The 15,876-nt window shown below is 42.9% G+C and overlaps 1 protein-coding gene across 8 annotated transcripts in view; it reads right to left on the minus strand.

Moving 5' to 3' along the window:
- ARHGEF28 (Rho guanine nucleotide exchange factor 28) overlaps window positions 1-15,876 on the minus strand; it is a 317,255-nt gene that overhangs the window by 111,020 nt on the left and 190,359 nt on the right. The window contains exon 1 of one of the 8 annotated variants that reach the window (XM_082724975.1): window positions 11,234-11,419. The exons of the other annotated variants lie outside the window; for them this stretch is intronic. Coding sequence (XP_082581101.1) covers window positions 11,234-11,318 — 85 coding nt within the window. The 5' untranslated portion in view covers window positions 11,319-11,419. Of the gene's footprint in view, window positions 1-11,233; window positions 11,420-15,876 lie in introns of those variants that run through there. 8 annotated transcript variants of the gene reach the window in all.

Genomic DNA, 15,876 nt, shown 5'->3' on the forward strand with positions numbered 1-15,876 from the left:
GTGGTCCTATTTAAGTAACTTCCCCAAGGTCCCATCACTTAGTCAACGGCAGCTCTACCTAGGCGCTCCGCTAGCCGGTCCAAAGTACTTTATTTTAACAATTGGGCTTACTGAGTATCCCATCTGAACTCAAGAAAATGGCATCTGAGCAATGTCTGGTATTTTCCCATGAGGAAGCTGCATTGTGTGACTTGTGCCTACGTGTCTTTGCTCACTTCCTGGGCCCATGCTCTCTGCCTCTGGAGATCTGCGGCCGGAACACGACAGTGTGTCTGGCTGTGAAAACATTCATACGACAGTAAATACACAATTTCATTTTATTTAGCCACATGCCACACAAGATAACAGAGAAAAACTGGAACCATACACTGAAATGTTAGCTGCTTCCTTCCAGGGGCTGGCATGCATGTTGTATTTAATGGCAACTCTTTCTATTTTTCCTCGAGTTCTAACCACCACCATTTTTACATGTAAGACAAAAGAAGAGACAGGTCATGTCTTCAGAACGTGCCTCCTCTGTCAAAGAACAGCTGTGGAATCTCAGGCAAAATACCAGGTGACCAAGTAAATCAACCAAATCCAATAATACCTGCATAAACATATTAGCTGGAAATGTTTTATGCAAGAGGACACAGTATTGTTTCTGCCCATCTGCCAGCCCTACTCTCCGTAACCACAGGAGGCACTATCATGGTCGTCTTGTAGACAAGAACGCGGGGGCCCAGTGAGAGTGACTAACCCACGGATGTTATTAAGTGTTAGAACCAGAACATAGTGCTGACAGAGACAGCCTTTGTCACTGCAGTACACCGTCCTCAAATTCCAAAATCGAAGTGAACCTTTGCCAAATTCTGAAACGTACAGAGAGTCCTTTCTGCCAATGGTCTTGGTGTGCTCCAGGAGAAATGAAAAAAACTCACACTCACAAGCGAAAAGGAATGTTTTCAGGGGTAAACTGTCATTTATCTCCTTGCTTATTCTTCCTCTAAGTTTCTCTTAGGATTTTCCTGATATTAGTCTTGGCCTGGAACATCTCTCGGCCTCATTCTTCTGAGTTGGACTGGAGGTTATAGAGAGGATCCATCCAAATTCCAAAATTATCCCCAGCCGAGGAATTTCCTGTGGGTCATGTGTAAACTGAAGTTACTCTGAAGATTTAAGTGTACAGCAAGACATGTCTGTGAGAATCCAGGGAACCTGTGTCTCCCAAAATAGACTGGTTCTAACACGGATCCAAATGCCTAATTCACTCTCAGAACTTGCCTCACCCTCCTAGGATCCTGTACAAGGAAAGTGAGCCCTGGGGTGAGATCAGGCCTCTCAACGAGTTCTGTGAACAGTTAACAGCTAAGGACAGAAGCGAAGGGATTCCAGAGGCTGATGTGAAGGCTGTTTTTCCAGCCCTCTCCCTCAGAACTGCAGCTTAAAATCCCTTCTAAATAACAAGTTACAACTTGGTACTCTAAAATCAGATCCTAAAAGAAGCCCTAATCTGCTGTTTTAAAAGACCTAATTATCAATATTATCCAAGAAGAAAACAAGCCTTTTCACTCATAATACACCAGAGGCACGGGGGCAGGGGGGAGGGAGAAGGGAGAAGAGAGCAAGAAAACATGGCCCTTGGAGAACAACAATTTTCTCCCACATCTTTCCAAGTTCTCATTCCTAATTATAGTAGCACAAAGTAGCCTTCGAGATGACACGGGTTTATGTGTGCAAAAGGACTCTCAAATATGTAAGCAACTTTTTCCCTCCTCTGTTTCCCCCAAGCTATCAAGGAGATGTTCAGTCATGTATTGTATATAGACTGGTAGTGATTAGTCTTAATCAGCAATTTCTTTCCTTCTTTTCTTTTTTAAAAAATTTTGTTAAAGATTTTATTTATTTATTTATTTGAGAGAGAGAAAGAAAGACAGAGACCGAGAGAACGTGTGGGAGGAGGGGCGGGGAGAGAAGCAGACTCCCCACTGAGCAGGGAGCCTGACATGGGGCTCCATCCCAGGACCCTGGGAGCATGACCTCAGTTGAAGGCAGACACTTAACCAACTGAACCATCTAGGCACCCTCCTTCTTTCCTTTTTAATTTCTTTTTCATTATTATTTTTTAATCTCTATGCCCAACATGGGGCTCAAACTCACGACCCTGAGATCAAGAGTTGCTCGCTCCTCTGGCTGTGCGAGCCAGGTGCCTCAGCAATCCCTCTCCTTCTTGATGCAGCTCTCTAAGGCCTCTATCAAGTTACTCTACAGAGGGGAACAATGAGCAAGCTGAAGGGGAAAAAACTGGCACATTCTACAAACACCAAGATAGAAGTGAAAGACCTCAAAGAAACTGTTGAGACTACGACAAGACCATCTCTGGTGACTATAGGAAACAACAACAACAGCAACAACAAACACACACACACACACACGCACAGGCACACACACACACGCACATACACACATACATACTAATTGGTGAGGAAGATGTTCCTGGAGGTTGTCATCACAAGGAATCCTATGAATAATAATCATATCCTGCAGAATCTTCTAGGAACACACTGGCACATAAAAATGATCAAATCCAGTTCAAAAGTCCCAAGGAGCTCCAATTCTGTAGCACCCATTTCCAGAGCTATGTGTTTTTACCCCCACCCTTTAATATCCTAAAGAGCAACTCAGTTCTACTATTGACAAGAAACTATGCGAAAGGTTGCACTTTGTTTTGAGGGATAATTGACATTAGTTTCAGGTGAGCAACAATGATTTGAGATTTGTATATACTGCAAAATGATCATTGTAAGTCTAGTTAACATCCCTCAACCTTGTGAGGAGAACTTTTAAGATCTACTCTTTCACCAACTTTCAAATAACTCTCACTTATTTTTTGTGTCCTCAACAAGAACATGTGGAAGGAAGGAAGGAAAGATGAATAAAAGCCAAGCAATGCCTGATGTTCCTTCAGATCATTCTCGGTTTCTCCTGGTTGGGAAACTCTCCTGCATCCTGTTACATTCTCCTGAGCAATTCTGGGCACCTGTGGGTGGGTTAGTATGAATGAGAGCTGGATAGGATACTGGTTATGATTCTTAGGAGTTTTCACTGGCAGGGACAACAGAGATCAAAGAAATGAGATGTGTAGTTTCCCTGCCGGGGGTGGGGCATACAGGACAGTGTGATAGGCCAGAGCTCCTCTGAAGGTAGGTGGGCTTTTTGTGATTTCACACGGGGCTTGAAGGAGACCACCTTGCAGGCTGCCCCACAGAATCATGGGGAAAACCACAGCAGGGAACACTAAGTGGGAGAGTAAATTCAGGCAGCAAGGGCCAGCTTCCCAGGGCTGCTGCTCCCAGTTGCCTGAATGGTGAGAATGGATCCCTAAGATCCCACAGGCTTGTGAGAGGTATAATAATGGCAGACTATGGGGTGCCTGGGTGGCTCAGTCATTAAGTGTCTGCCTTCAGCTCAGGTCATAATTCCAGGGTCCTGGGATTGAGCCCTGCATCAGGCTCCCTGTTCAGCGGGAAGCCTGCTTCCCCCTCTCCCGCTCCCCCTGCTTGTGTTCCTTCTCTCGCTGTGGCTCTCTCTTCAAATAAATAAATAAAATCTTTAAAACATAATAATAATAATGGTGGAGGACTTGTGGCCTACTATGAAGCCTGCCATGGCCCCAAGGGAAGGACCCTGTAGCAGATATTTTTAGACAATTGTCTGACCCAGCAGTCTGGGAAATAGGTTCCAAGTTTTCTATAGTATAACAAGGGTGAAGCCAAGTCAGTGAAGGAGAAATCACCAGGAGAAATTCAGATGAATACCAGGGAGAGGATCCAATTGACGGATGTGGGTCACAAGTCATAATACCCCAAAACAAAATACTCATGTCTCAGGGAAGAGCCCAGGCCTACAGATCTGCAGCAGACACCTGGAGGCCCCACAGGATACTCAAAGATGAGGCCTCTTCCTATCCACCAACAACTGCCCCCTACCCTCACCAGAAAATCACATTCTGTAACCGCTAGGCCAGAAAGAGGAGGAACAAGAAGACCTGGGACAAACTGGATATTTTACTTAAAGAGACTGTACAGTTACCAAAAATAATGGTTTTGATTACTGCATCAGACCAGGTTTAATGCATTAGACTAAAATACACCCTTTCTTCTCCCCACTGCTTGGAGTATAGGACTTTGTAAGAAAGAGCAGATCTATTATGAACAAAATTTTTTTTTAAAACGACAAAAATCAGTAAGTATGTGAGTGTACTATGAGTAAACTTGGACCACAATACACTTACAATATTTACTGCTTGCCTTCTGCGATCCAGCCAATAGAGGTGTGAAAATAGGTTATCTAGGCTCTGTCTTCAAAGAATTCAGGGTCTTAGGGTGAGACACTCAATATTTGCTGTGACGCACTAATGAGACAGTGATTATAAAAAGATGCAAAAGCCAGAGAGGCACCAAGAATAGAATGATGAACTCAGGTGCACACGTCTATTTCCCGCAGCATTATTTACAAGAGCCCAAGGATGGAAGCAGCCCAAGTGTCTACTGGCTGATGAGTGGATAAAAAGATGTGGTATATTTATACAAGGGAGTATTATTCAGCCATAAAAGGACTGAAATCTTGACATTTGAAACAATATGGATGGAGCTAGAGAGTAAAATCCTCAGCAAAATAAGTTGGTCAGAGCAAGACAAAGACCATATAATCTTAGTCATATGTGAAACTCAAAAGACAAAACAAATGAGCAAAGGAACAAAAAAGAGAGAGAGACAACTAAAGAAACCAACTCCAAACTATAAAGAACAAACTGATGGTTAGCACAGGGGAGGTGTGGAGGGCATGGGAGAAATAAGGGATGGGGATTAAGGAGTAATACTTATCATGATAAAGAAAAATAAGTTTAAAAATTTTTTAAGAAAGAGAATGATGAACTCAGGGCATGAAGGGAAGTCTTGCAGAAAACAAAACAAAACAAAAAACACCTTCAAGCTGCACCTTACAGGATGAGTGAAGATTTCTTGTCAGAAATGAGAGCAATAGGCACCTGAATTTGCTAAAATAAAAATAAAAGGGGGAGAGAGAAGACTTACTGAAAACGTGTGAGGACATGTCACAGAACCACAGGAATTTAACACCCAAGCCTTGAGAGTGAGGCACCTGGACAGCAACAGGACCTCAGGAACAGAACAAGGGCCTGGGCAGGACCCTACCCTACAAGTACTTCTCTCTTCATATGTTTGTAGCTTTTCCTCCTACCACAGACTGCTCTCTCCCAGTGAATGGCTTCCACTCCTGCCTTCCAGCACCACCATTCATGAAGGGAAACATGTCCTCCCAAACTCCAATCTCAAAAATCCCAAGGCCAGACTCTGACTGGCCAAGGAGGGTTGCTATGATTGACCCCAACCTGAGAGAGACGCCCAACCCATGGCACCCAAGCAGGAAGGTCACGTGAGAAGGTGGCAGCATCACTGGGATCCACGGCCAGAGCAGTACAGGGCACCCTCTCTAAATAATCTGAATGCTGTTCAGCAAAGGGCAGGAGGCTCGTAGGCACACAACAAAAATCATCTAGGCCAATGCAGTATTTGGCACCTCTCTACATTTCCACAACCCCGTAAGTCAAGAGTGTATGAGCCCGGGCTATTTTCCATCATTTTAATACATTCTATGTATGCCTAACTCTGCCCCATTTGCTTGGAGGGACCACCTGCCTATTAAAACCCCACTAGTTCACCACAGGCTATTAAAATGACATCCCTTTCAAGCTGACATTCCTTGCTTCACCTTGAACCTCAACAGTAATTCTTCCTGACTTCTCCTATGGGATTCATCGCTTTCTGGCTTAATATATCTGAATAAACAACTATTGGTTTTGCCCCAGACTAAAGTGGTAGGGAAGAGGCCCTGAACACGGGATACATGGAATAGTGCCTTCCTTCCATTATAGCGGTTAATGCAGAAATACATCTTGCCCAGGAATTTAAGCTAGCCAAGAAAAAAAAAAAAATCAGTTTCACGTATTTGGCTAAGCATTTGTTGAACTAAAGGGAGCCCTGAGGAGTATACAGCTATGTTGTTTGGCAAGGGGCTTGTCATCCACTTCCTTTCCCCTGCTGACCAAAGTAGGTTTCCAGGCAGAGTCAGAGATGAAACTGCCCTATTCTCAAGGTAAACACTGTCTTCATTGTGAGCCAACAAAATCTTGGCAGGTTATGTCACCTTTAAGAAAACGTTTCTCTTCCTCAATAAGGATTTTTGTAGTGGCTTATTACCCCTGCGGTGTTCAGGCATCCTTTGGGGGAATTCTGGAACTGAACACACACATGCACATGAAACTCTACCTGTGGGTCCAGTGAAACTTCATGAAAGAAAGAAGGGAAAACACAGCAGAGAACAAGTAAGGCCATGAAATAAAAGTAATTTACCTTTGAAAATTACTATTCAACCTTCTGAAATGTCATCATACTTTAAATATGCACTGTGTCCGGGAATTATTTTTCAGACTATGTATCTGCCCTCCTAAATGAGCATCCAGAAAAGGCCAACACAGTGGTCTGATGATTCTCATCTCCGTCCCCAGCAAGCTCAATTCCTCTAACTTGATCTTTCTGTGACAAAACTGTGAACCTTCCAAAACATACTGAAAGCTCTCTCGTGCCATCCTTTTCTCAATTCATCCTGCCTCTTCCTCTTCTCAGTCAACGACCCAGCGCTGCACACATCTGTCCATCTCTTCCTACCCAAGGGATGATGTGAAGCAGGGCTATATACCTAGGCATATGAGTCTATCAAGACAGAGGAATCTACCACTTTCCTCCTCCAGAGTTTTCACCACCACCTCTTTTCCTAGTCATAGACTCAGAAGAGAGGGAGAAGCTAGAATGGTGAGACAAAGTGGCACCCTTCAAACATAAGTAGCTACTCAGTGAAGTTCATTATCCCTTCCCTCTACTAAGAGGTGGTACAACATACTGGGAAGAACGAAACCTCTCCCATCCAAGTACTAACCAGGCCCGACCCTGCTTAGCTTCCGAGATCAGACGAGATCGGGCGCGTTCAGGGTGGTATAGCCGTAGACAGAACGAAACCTCTCAAGTCAATGCCTGGTTGTAGGACTGGCTCTTCATTTATTGGCCTTTATCTTGGACCACTCAACCTCCCTACACTTGGGCCTCAGAGCTCGCAACTAACAAATGAAACTGACAACCACATCCCTCTAACATACACACCTTTTATGACCTAACTCATATGAAAAACACTTTAGTTGGATGTCACTCATTTATTCATTTTCCTTCCTTATTGCATCATGGTAACTGGTCCTTGATTTCCTGGCATGGTCATAGGAATCACTTTGAAACTCGCTGAATTTCACTTGCCTCGCTTATGAGACAGGGGAATTATATATCTTACAGAGATATTTTAAGAACCATACACCCTCAATTTAAAGAGCCTACCACAGCTTGGTAATCAGTGGCTATGATGGCAAATAAAGCACCACAAAAATCTTACTTGGACTATGGACAAGATGTGGTACTTCCTAAGCCCTCCAAGGTTATAAAGCTTTCTGTGAAGCCCAGCCTCCTTCATCAACTGCAGACTGGTTTTGCACCAGCACATGATGGGGAAAGGCCCTCTTCCACGCTTTATGTCATAAGAGAGGCACAGGATGCAAGCTGGAGTAGGCAAGAGGGACAGTAGTTGCCTAAGTGTATGAAAGGCACTATGTCCTAATGATTAATATTAAAGAATGCATTTTAAAGATCGAAGACTAATTATGGCTAACTTAGGTAAGGTCCAATCCCTGCACTTTTTAATCTTTGATTTATAAACATTAATTTTCTTGGTTCAATCTCCTACTGAAACCAACAAAACAAAAGTCCAGGCATTCCTGGAGTCTCTGAAGCAGAACGGTCATGGATACTAGCCCACTCCAATCATTAACCACAAGGTTTCCAGTACAGCCTGTCCTGAGGAATGACAAGGGGCAACTTTCGAGAATCCCAAGATCTTTCTGAAGGAGCCTGGTTTTAAACACTTTCACCCTCTGCTTATATCACATTCCCTTCTAGACATGGTCACTTCCAAAGGCACGGTTTCTAAGTTAATGATTTTCTCTTGCATTCTGACAGGAGGAGGGTGAGAAAACACTAGATTCACTTTTTAGTTGATGTCAGTATTGGTGGGTTTCTGCTAATCTAGTTTCCCCTTCTTACCAAACTCCCTCTATTTTCACATCTCTTTAAACAAGCCAGTAGTGAGTCGTGTATGTATGTCTATCAAAGAGCAGCAATAACAAGAACAGGATGGAGTATTTAAAGAGAATACTAACAAGGGGGATCAGGAAAGAGAAAGCCTATTGTGAATAAAAGAGAATATTTCCAACAAAATATGAGAGGTTTAGCTAATAAGGCAAAACTCCAAGGCTTCAAAACCTCCTTCCTGATTTCCCGAGTGACCAGAACTTACCTTGTAAGAATGACATCAGTGCTAACTAGAAGAATGAACATGATATACAAACCACCTAGGTTTTAAAGACTGACAAAAATCAACAGTTCATCCTATAAGAGAATGGAGACCACAGTTCCAGCACAAACAGGCCACTGGGCTGAAAAATCCAGTTTCTTGGTGCTTCTTCCACTATACAGAGGCAGCATGTCTGAATCCTATGAGATGTGGGATCCATTCTTAGTGCTAACATCCCTATAAGCAGGGACAGTATCTGTCTGGTTCACCACTTCACCCCACCCTCTAGGACAACACTTGCCATTCTGGAAATGCCTGTTGAACACATGAACACTTCCCCATCACTTCACCTCTTCAGACTCATCACACTCCTCTAGAACATGAGGCAGGTAGCCCAGGTCATCCCTGAGGCCCACAGTTCTGGGACCCTGCCTAGCCAAGAGGGCAGCACCACCAAACCCACTCTTCACAACTGGGCCATCATCATCTAGCAAAAAAGTAAATGGGGGACTCAGACAATTCCCAACTCTCTCCTACCAACATTATTTCCACTTATCGTTTGTTTATTAGCTGCAATAGTTAATTATTTTCAAATCCCAAGTACCTGCTTTCACTTGAATTGAGTTTATGTTATGACTTCTTGCTGTAGCTCAAACTGGCTGCGCTCCCAGTTTAGATTTCAAAGGAGAGCATGACTAATGCACTCCCTACAAAACCACTGGACTCCCGAATTCCTCCAATGCTCTCCTAATCATTAACCCCACCTCTCCCCAAGTTGTTAGATGAGGCAGGCCCCCAATGACATAGACATCCAGTCACTCTGCCAGGGACAAAACATATGAAGATCATTTCCCAAACTGAAATGAGTGAGAATGAGGGTGAAGACTTCAGACTTATGGAGCAGCAACCTGCCTTCCAGCTGTTCCCACTGTACCAAAATATTTGGCCCCAATAATTAACGACGTAGTGTATCCCCCCCACTTTCAGAATTTAGAAGTTTTTAAAAAACATTATTTGGAAATAATTTCAAACCTCCAGAAAAAACAGAAGAAGGGCATAAAGAACACCAAGGTATCACCTTTCCCCAGATTTACCTATTGTTAACATTTGACTCCATTTTCTGTATGTGTCTGAGCTTGCTTTTACATGCATATGCTCATGTTCTCTGTTCCATAAAATTTTTCCTCCTGAACCATTTAATGGTAAGCTGCATTTATCATGGCCCCTTCACCCGAAAAAGAAATTCGGTTTTAAAACACAAGAACAGAAGGACGCCTGGAGTCGGGGGGAGCTCAGTTAGTTAGGTGTCTGCCTTTGGCTCAGGTCATGATCTCAGGGTCCTGGAATCAAGCCCCGTGTCAGGATCCCAGCTCAGGGGAATTCTGCTTCTCTCTCTCCTCCTGGCTCATGCTCACTCTTTGCTATCTCTCTCTCTCTCTCTAAAATAAATAAATAAATAAAATCTTTAAAAAAGGGAAAAAACCCCACAACAGAAAAGTGGAATGTTGGGCAACATTTTTAAGTCCCCAGTAATAGAATTTCAAGGATGATAGCAGAGCAGCATGGGGAATTTGTTCAGGTTGAGGATTTCTATGACCCCTGGATGTGTAACCAATCTTATTCCTGGGGATTACCTTGATTCTAGCCAAAGAGCAAACACGCAAACACACCACACACACACACAGACACACACACACATACACACACACACACACCCCTCTATTTAATTTTAGAAGGAAAAAAAAAAGACCCTTGAGGCAAACCAGGTACGTTGACAACTGCCAGCCTCCATTTTTCTCATCAAAAAGATGGGAGTAATTCAATAGGTCATGCTGTTCTGGTGAATAGAGAATTCTGCTCCATAAGGATAAAGCTAGAGACAGCCCACTTCCAGAAACATCCCTTCTGCCTTCAAGTTCATGAAAATGTTCCTTCTTCCTTGAATTAAAAACAACCACATAACTCCCTACACATGATAATGAACAGATGGGTCCCTGACTTTCTTGTTTTTGTGAACTTCAGAAGGCAAGAGGATGGGGAAGCGGAGACCGAGGACACCAGCTCGCTCCTTGATTTCTAAGGCCTGGATGGCAAGAATGAATTTGTAAGGGGGGAATGAGTGGCATCCACACACTGTATTATTAAACAGGCCACAAATAAATGACTTTTTCCTTTGGCAGTAAAGCCTTTTGTGTACTTGGTAATTACTAATAAACTTTTTAATATAAGACTAAATCCCCTAGAGATACATGGGTTTTTTTTGTTGAAATTACTTTCTTAAAATCCCTTCCTTGGAGCAACTATAAAATCAATAGTCTAAAATGGAACAATCTGCTTGGGTAAAGAATTGTTTTTAAAAAAATTAACACCCGCTCCAAAACACAAAAGCAGCAGAGACAGGGGTGGGGGGTGGGGGGTGTATCGAATATGTACATAGATCTCAGAGTCAACAGGACTCTCCATTGCCAAGGTAACTCCCCACAAAGTGAATCTGCAACATTTCCCTTGTACCAAACCCCCCTCCTTTTTTAAAGAGAACTGCACGTGTACAATACAGCACAAAGGCAGACTCAAAGTGAAAGGAACCGGAGAACAAGCAGGTTTACCTCTGGAGCCTCTCCGCAAAGAATTTTTAGAGTCTGAGAGTTTTATACAATACATGTGTAAACTTGCACTTCATCAGAAAACAGTCTGGCAAAGCGACAAGGAAAAGAAAGGTAAGAAGACAAAGCTCCCTGGGCTTGGCTCAGAGGGAAACAAAATAAAAGATCCCAGGATCTACCTTGCTTGGATGCCCTCCGCCGAATCTTCATTTTCGGGAAGGAAGGCCATGAGTAGTTAAAAGGGGAGTCGGAGTCAGAATCCATCTTTTTGTTTTGCTTCAATTGATAGATTCAACAGTGGAGACTCAGGAAGAACTCGGGGGCGTCCCCAGCCAGGAGGCGAGTCTCCGAGTGAGTCTCCCGAGTCTGAGTCTCCCGTGTGATGTCAAAGGAAGGAATGGGGCTGGGTGAAAAGCTCCCGCACACGGGGAGGGAGAGGCAATAAATGTTTTGCTTCCTTCAGGCGTCCAGGCATGTAGACGGAGAAGGAGGCTGTAAATATTAAAGCCAAACTAGGGAAGTAAAAAGAGAGAGAGAGAGAGGCAGCTGAGAGTCGCACTGGTACATCACAGTCCTGTTATTCAAAAGGTCACTGGGAGCACATGAATCATTAACTCCCCTCTTCTCCTGGCTGGAAATGGAAATGAAGAAGGAAGGTAACTGAATTCAAAGACAGCTGCCTGGCCTTCAAGAAAAGCCTCCAAATGCAGGCACATGCTTTGTTCTGGAGCTAGAGAATGGTCTCCGAAAAGCCATCCTGCACAGGGACATCAAGGCTGAGGGTTCCAAGTGGGGACAGCCAGAAACCTCAGGACACTGACAAGTAAAAGCCAGCGTATTCAGGGTGGGGAGTTTTCCAGTGAAATCACTTCTTTTACAGGACTGACAGTACAGGCAACTTTTCAGATGCTAGGGTCGAAACAGCTTGTATAATTCCTTCCACAGTCTAGTCTCTCCATCCCTTTAAAGCTCAAGTAGTTGGAAGCTTTAAGTATTTCAGAGAATTATGCTCATTAAATACACAAGAAGTCATCTACTCCTTTTCAGCACAACTGGGGCATTTTGCTTCAATCGTCACCAAATCTGGCTGTCAATCGTAAGGATTTGGGTACCCGAGGAGCTTGGCTCTAAACCCGCAGTCCTTCTCAACAGAGCTAGTGACTAAATTACCACAAACCAAGAGTTCTTACTTGGACCCCAGTCCACATGAAGAACCCTCTGGTAATCAGCAGTCAGGAGAAGCCCATGGCCACCGCCCCCTGGACTGGGCCACTCTTACTTCCCTGCTCTCCACAGGCACACGCAGAAGCTCAAGCACAGCAGCCAAGATCTCTGGCAGAAAAAAAGCACACCCCAGGTCTCAGAGCGGAGTCTCTCCTTAAGCATTTACTTAGTACTCTTGATAGCAGGAAACAGCGTGTCTTCTTTTTGAGCTCACAGGACACCCAAATAAACTGAGACGGTGGAAACGATAGGAGGGTCTGTACGACTCTGCAGATCCAAAGCCCAGCACTATGTGCCTTCATGAACATTCCTCTCTACTCCAGGGGTGCCTGGGGGCTCAGTTGATTAATCAAATGCCTTTGGCTCAGCCTGTGATCTCCAGGTCCTGGAATCTTCTGGCTCCCTGTTCAGTGGGAAGTCTGCTTCTCCCTCTCCCTGTCCCTCCTCCAGCTCATGTGCACACACACACACACACACACTCTCTCTCTCTCTCTCTCAAATAGTTTTTAAAAGATTTTGTTTATTTATTTGACACAGAGAGAGAGAGAGAGGAGAGCACAAGCAGGGGGTGCGACAAAGGGAGATGGAAAAGCAGGTTTCCCGCTTAGCAAGAAGCTTGATATGGGGCTCGATCCCAGAACTCTGGGATCATGACCTGAGCCAAAGGCAAATGCTTAACTGCCTGAGCCATCAGGTGCACCTCAAATAAATAATTCTTTAAAAAAATTCTTCTTTACTGTTGACTTTATCCTGCCATGCTGTGTCAGAAAAGAGATGCATAATCTGCTCCCTGATAGCTAACCCTGCCTGGTTGGGTGGAGAGGGAGAGGTCCAGATAGAACTGGAGCAAGGGGAAAAACTACTTCATTTCAAATTCATCAAAATCAGAATGACATGAACCACTCCTGTGTTTTTATACGGTTTGCTACATAAATATAACATACAAATAACAAAACCCAACTACGAGACCGTTGTAAGCATGACAGCTAAGTCAAAATAAACATTAACATATGTTCTCCTTTGTGGCCTTTTATTTGAAAATAATTACATATTTTTCTTAATTAGTTAAATACATTTTTAAGAATAAATTATTGTCAATCCTTTCATCAGGTAAGAGAGTTGTAGTGCATGTGGATCTTTATAGGAAAATAAAGTCTTGAAGATGAGTGTTTCCATTCATTCTCAGCTTTACAGCTTAGGAAAGTACCAGGGGCACTGCATGCATGAAATGAATGAATGAACGATTTATACTTAAAAGTCTTAATCTATGGATGGAAGAGCTTTACAGGTCATCTGTAAATGTTATTTAATATCCTGACTGAAAATATGTATTTAAAAAAACTTTTTTAACTCAAGTATAGGTGACACACAATGTTATATTAGGTTCAGGGGTACAGAGTGATTCCAAAACTCTGCCCACCGTGCTCAGGAGAGCCACCACCTATCACCATACAATGCTATTACAGTCCCAGTGACAAGAGTCCCTATGCTACAGAAAACATGTAGCTTCCCAAGAGTTCCTGCAGCTTTGCGTCAAGTGTTCAAAAATATATTTGTATTTTATTCATCACAATAGTAACTTAATATGAAAAGAGAGAAGAGCCAGACTCGTGAGTCAACAAAGCCCACTGTCCTCCAAGGTTCCAGGCAATACTGGGGCTATAGATAGATCCATGGACACTCAGCTGCCTCAGAGAGGTCTGTAGACCAAAGAAAGTGAACCTCCACCTGTTTAGACAATCACCAAATTAAAATTTAAATGTTGGATGAGGAGATAATATTATCTTTCTCATTTTTCATGTATGTTTAAGTTTTAGAGCCACTTAACCAGGATCAATCCCAGGTCAACAAATGATTAGGACTGCTCCTCTCTTGACCACGAGTGATAGATTGGAAGAAAGTCAGGACAAACCCAAGAGAAACATGAAAAAAATCTTTGTAAAACACATTTTCTAGTAGTTGGGCTGCTAAGTAGGTTCTTCTTTATCTAGTTCTCCCCCAAAGCACAGACCTTGTTGACCAATTATCTATCAATTGATCTTTGATATGGAAGTTACTCTGACAACAAAGAAGAACAATCAAAAATACATATGAGAAGCTCGAGAAGATTCTCTATTCTTATTTAATTTATTTACCAATATTTTTAAAGAATAAATGATTGCCACTGACAGCAAGGTTAGCATTCAGTTAACACGTAATTCGGACAGCTCATTTTCTTGCTCACCAAAGACTCTCCCAAATGTGGGTCATTTATCCTCCTTGTTTTCTAGAGGAATTCACTTTTCTCCCCATTATACCAATATGATTGCACTTAAATTAATTCAAGATGTTATTCACATCTCATTCATATCCAATGGATTAATTTCTTTGCTTTTTCTGGCTGATTCCAACTGCAGTTGGCAGAATTCAAGGATATATTCCCAAGGCCACTTTCTCATCAGGATGTCCTACAACTACTACAATGCAAGAGTGTGAATGATTTCATCAGCCTTACTATACCTCCTTTAATTAGGAAATCCTTAAGAAAATTACCTCCATAAGACTACAATCACCCACGGCAGATGCTGTTGCTTTGAAGTTTCAGCTGTCAGGAACACCCACATGGAAGAGAAGCTTCCCTTGATTCTCCTCCTGTCATGACAACAGATCACCTAGCTTCCAACCTTGGTGAAATTAATCTTCCTTAGAAGGGTATTTATATTTTGATTTGAATTACAGTATTTGAACAGTTTTTTTATCCTCCAGTGAGACCCAAAATGCCTTGAGTGCAAGAGCTGTGTCATACTCCTATTCTTACAGAGCCACAAGCTAAAAAGGAAAATTGTAGGGTTTTGGAGTCATACATATCTGGGCTTGGAGATCGGCTCTGTCACTTATTTATTTAGTGTCACTCATACTTTCTGATCCTCCACAGTCTCCTAGAAAATGGGGTCATAACATCCATACTATAAAGAGTTGTAAGGATCAAAAGAGGTTATAAAGGTAAAGAACTTAATGGCCAAGTTTTCATTAAGTTTCAGCTTAAATATTAAATAAAGATAAAGTTTTCCTTTCACTGTATTCTCTGGTGTATTATAGACACTGAAGTATCCCTATGTCAACCTCAAGAGTAATGGCTTCATTTTCTGAACTGAGACATGCAAGTGTGCAAAGAAGTTCCAAGATAATCATACCAAGACTGAAACAGGAGAAGGCTTTGTTTTCCTTCTGCGCTCCATTGTTTAACAACCACGCGTTTTAACCCTGCCAGACACCATTCTTGGAAAAAGTCATTAAAACACACAGGCAAGAGGAGATAAGACCCCTAAATGCCAGGACAAGCCTATCCTGGTTCACTTCAGCCAGCGCAGTGGCACTGTGGTGTAGCCTTGGGTGAAAATCAGAGATGGTCAGACTCTTCCTCAAAATCCTTTAGGAGGCACCATGTCAACTCCTGAAGTTCAATACAAGCAGTTCTTTGTTGGAGAACATTGTGACTTTGGTTATGAACCAAGTGAAATGCTTGGCTCTGACCGACAGGCCACACTTCATAGAAAATACGGATTTTTAAAAGCATAGCTCATATCCATGTGCTAGATGCACTCACTCTGAGAAGCAC

Source organism: Mustela nivalis (genome assembly GCF_964662115.1).
Source record: "Mustela nivalis genome assembly, chromosome: 3".
Classification (NCBI taxonomy): Eukaryota; Metazoa; Chordata; class Mammalia; order Carnivora; family Mustelidae; genus Mustela; species Mustela nivalis.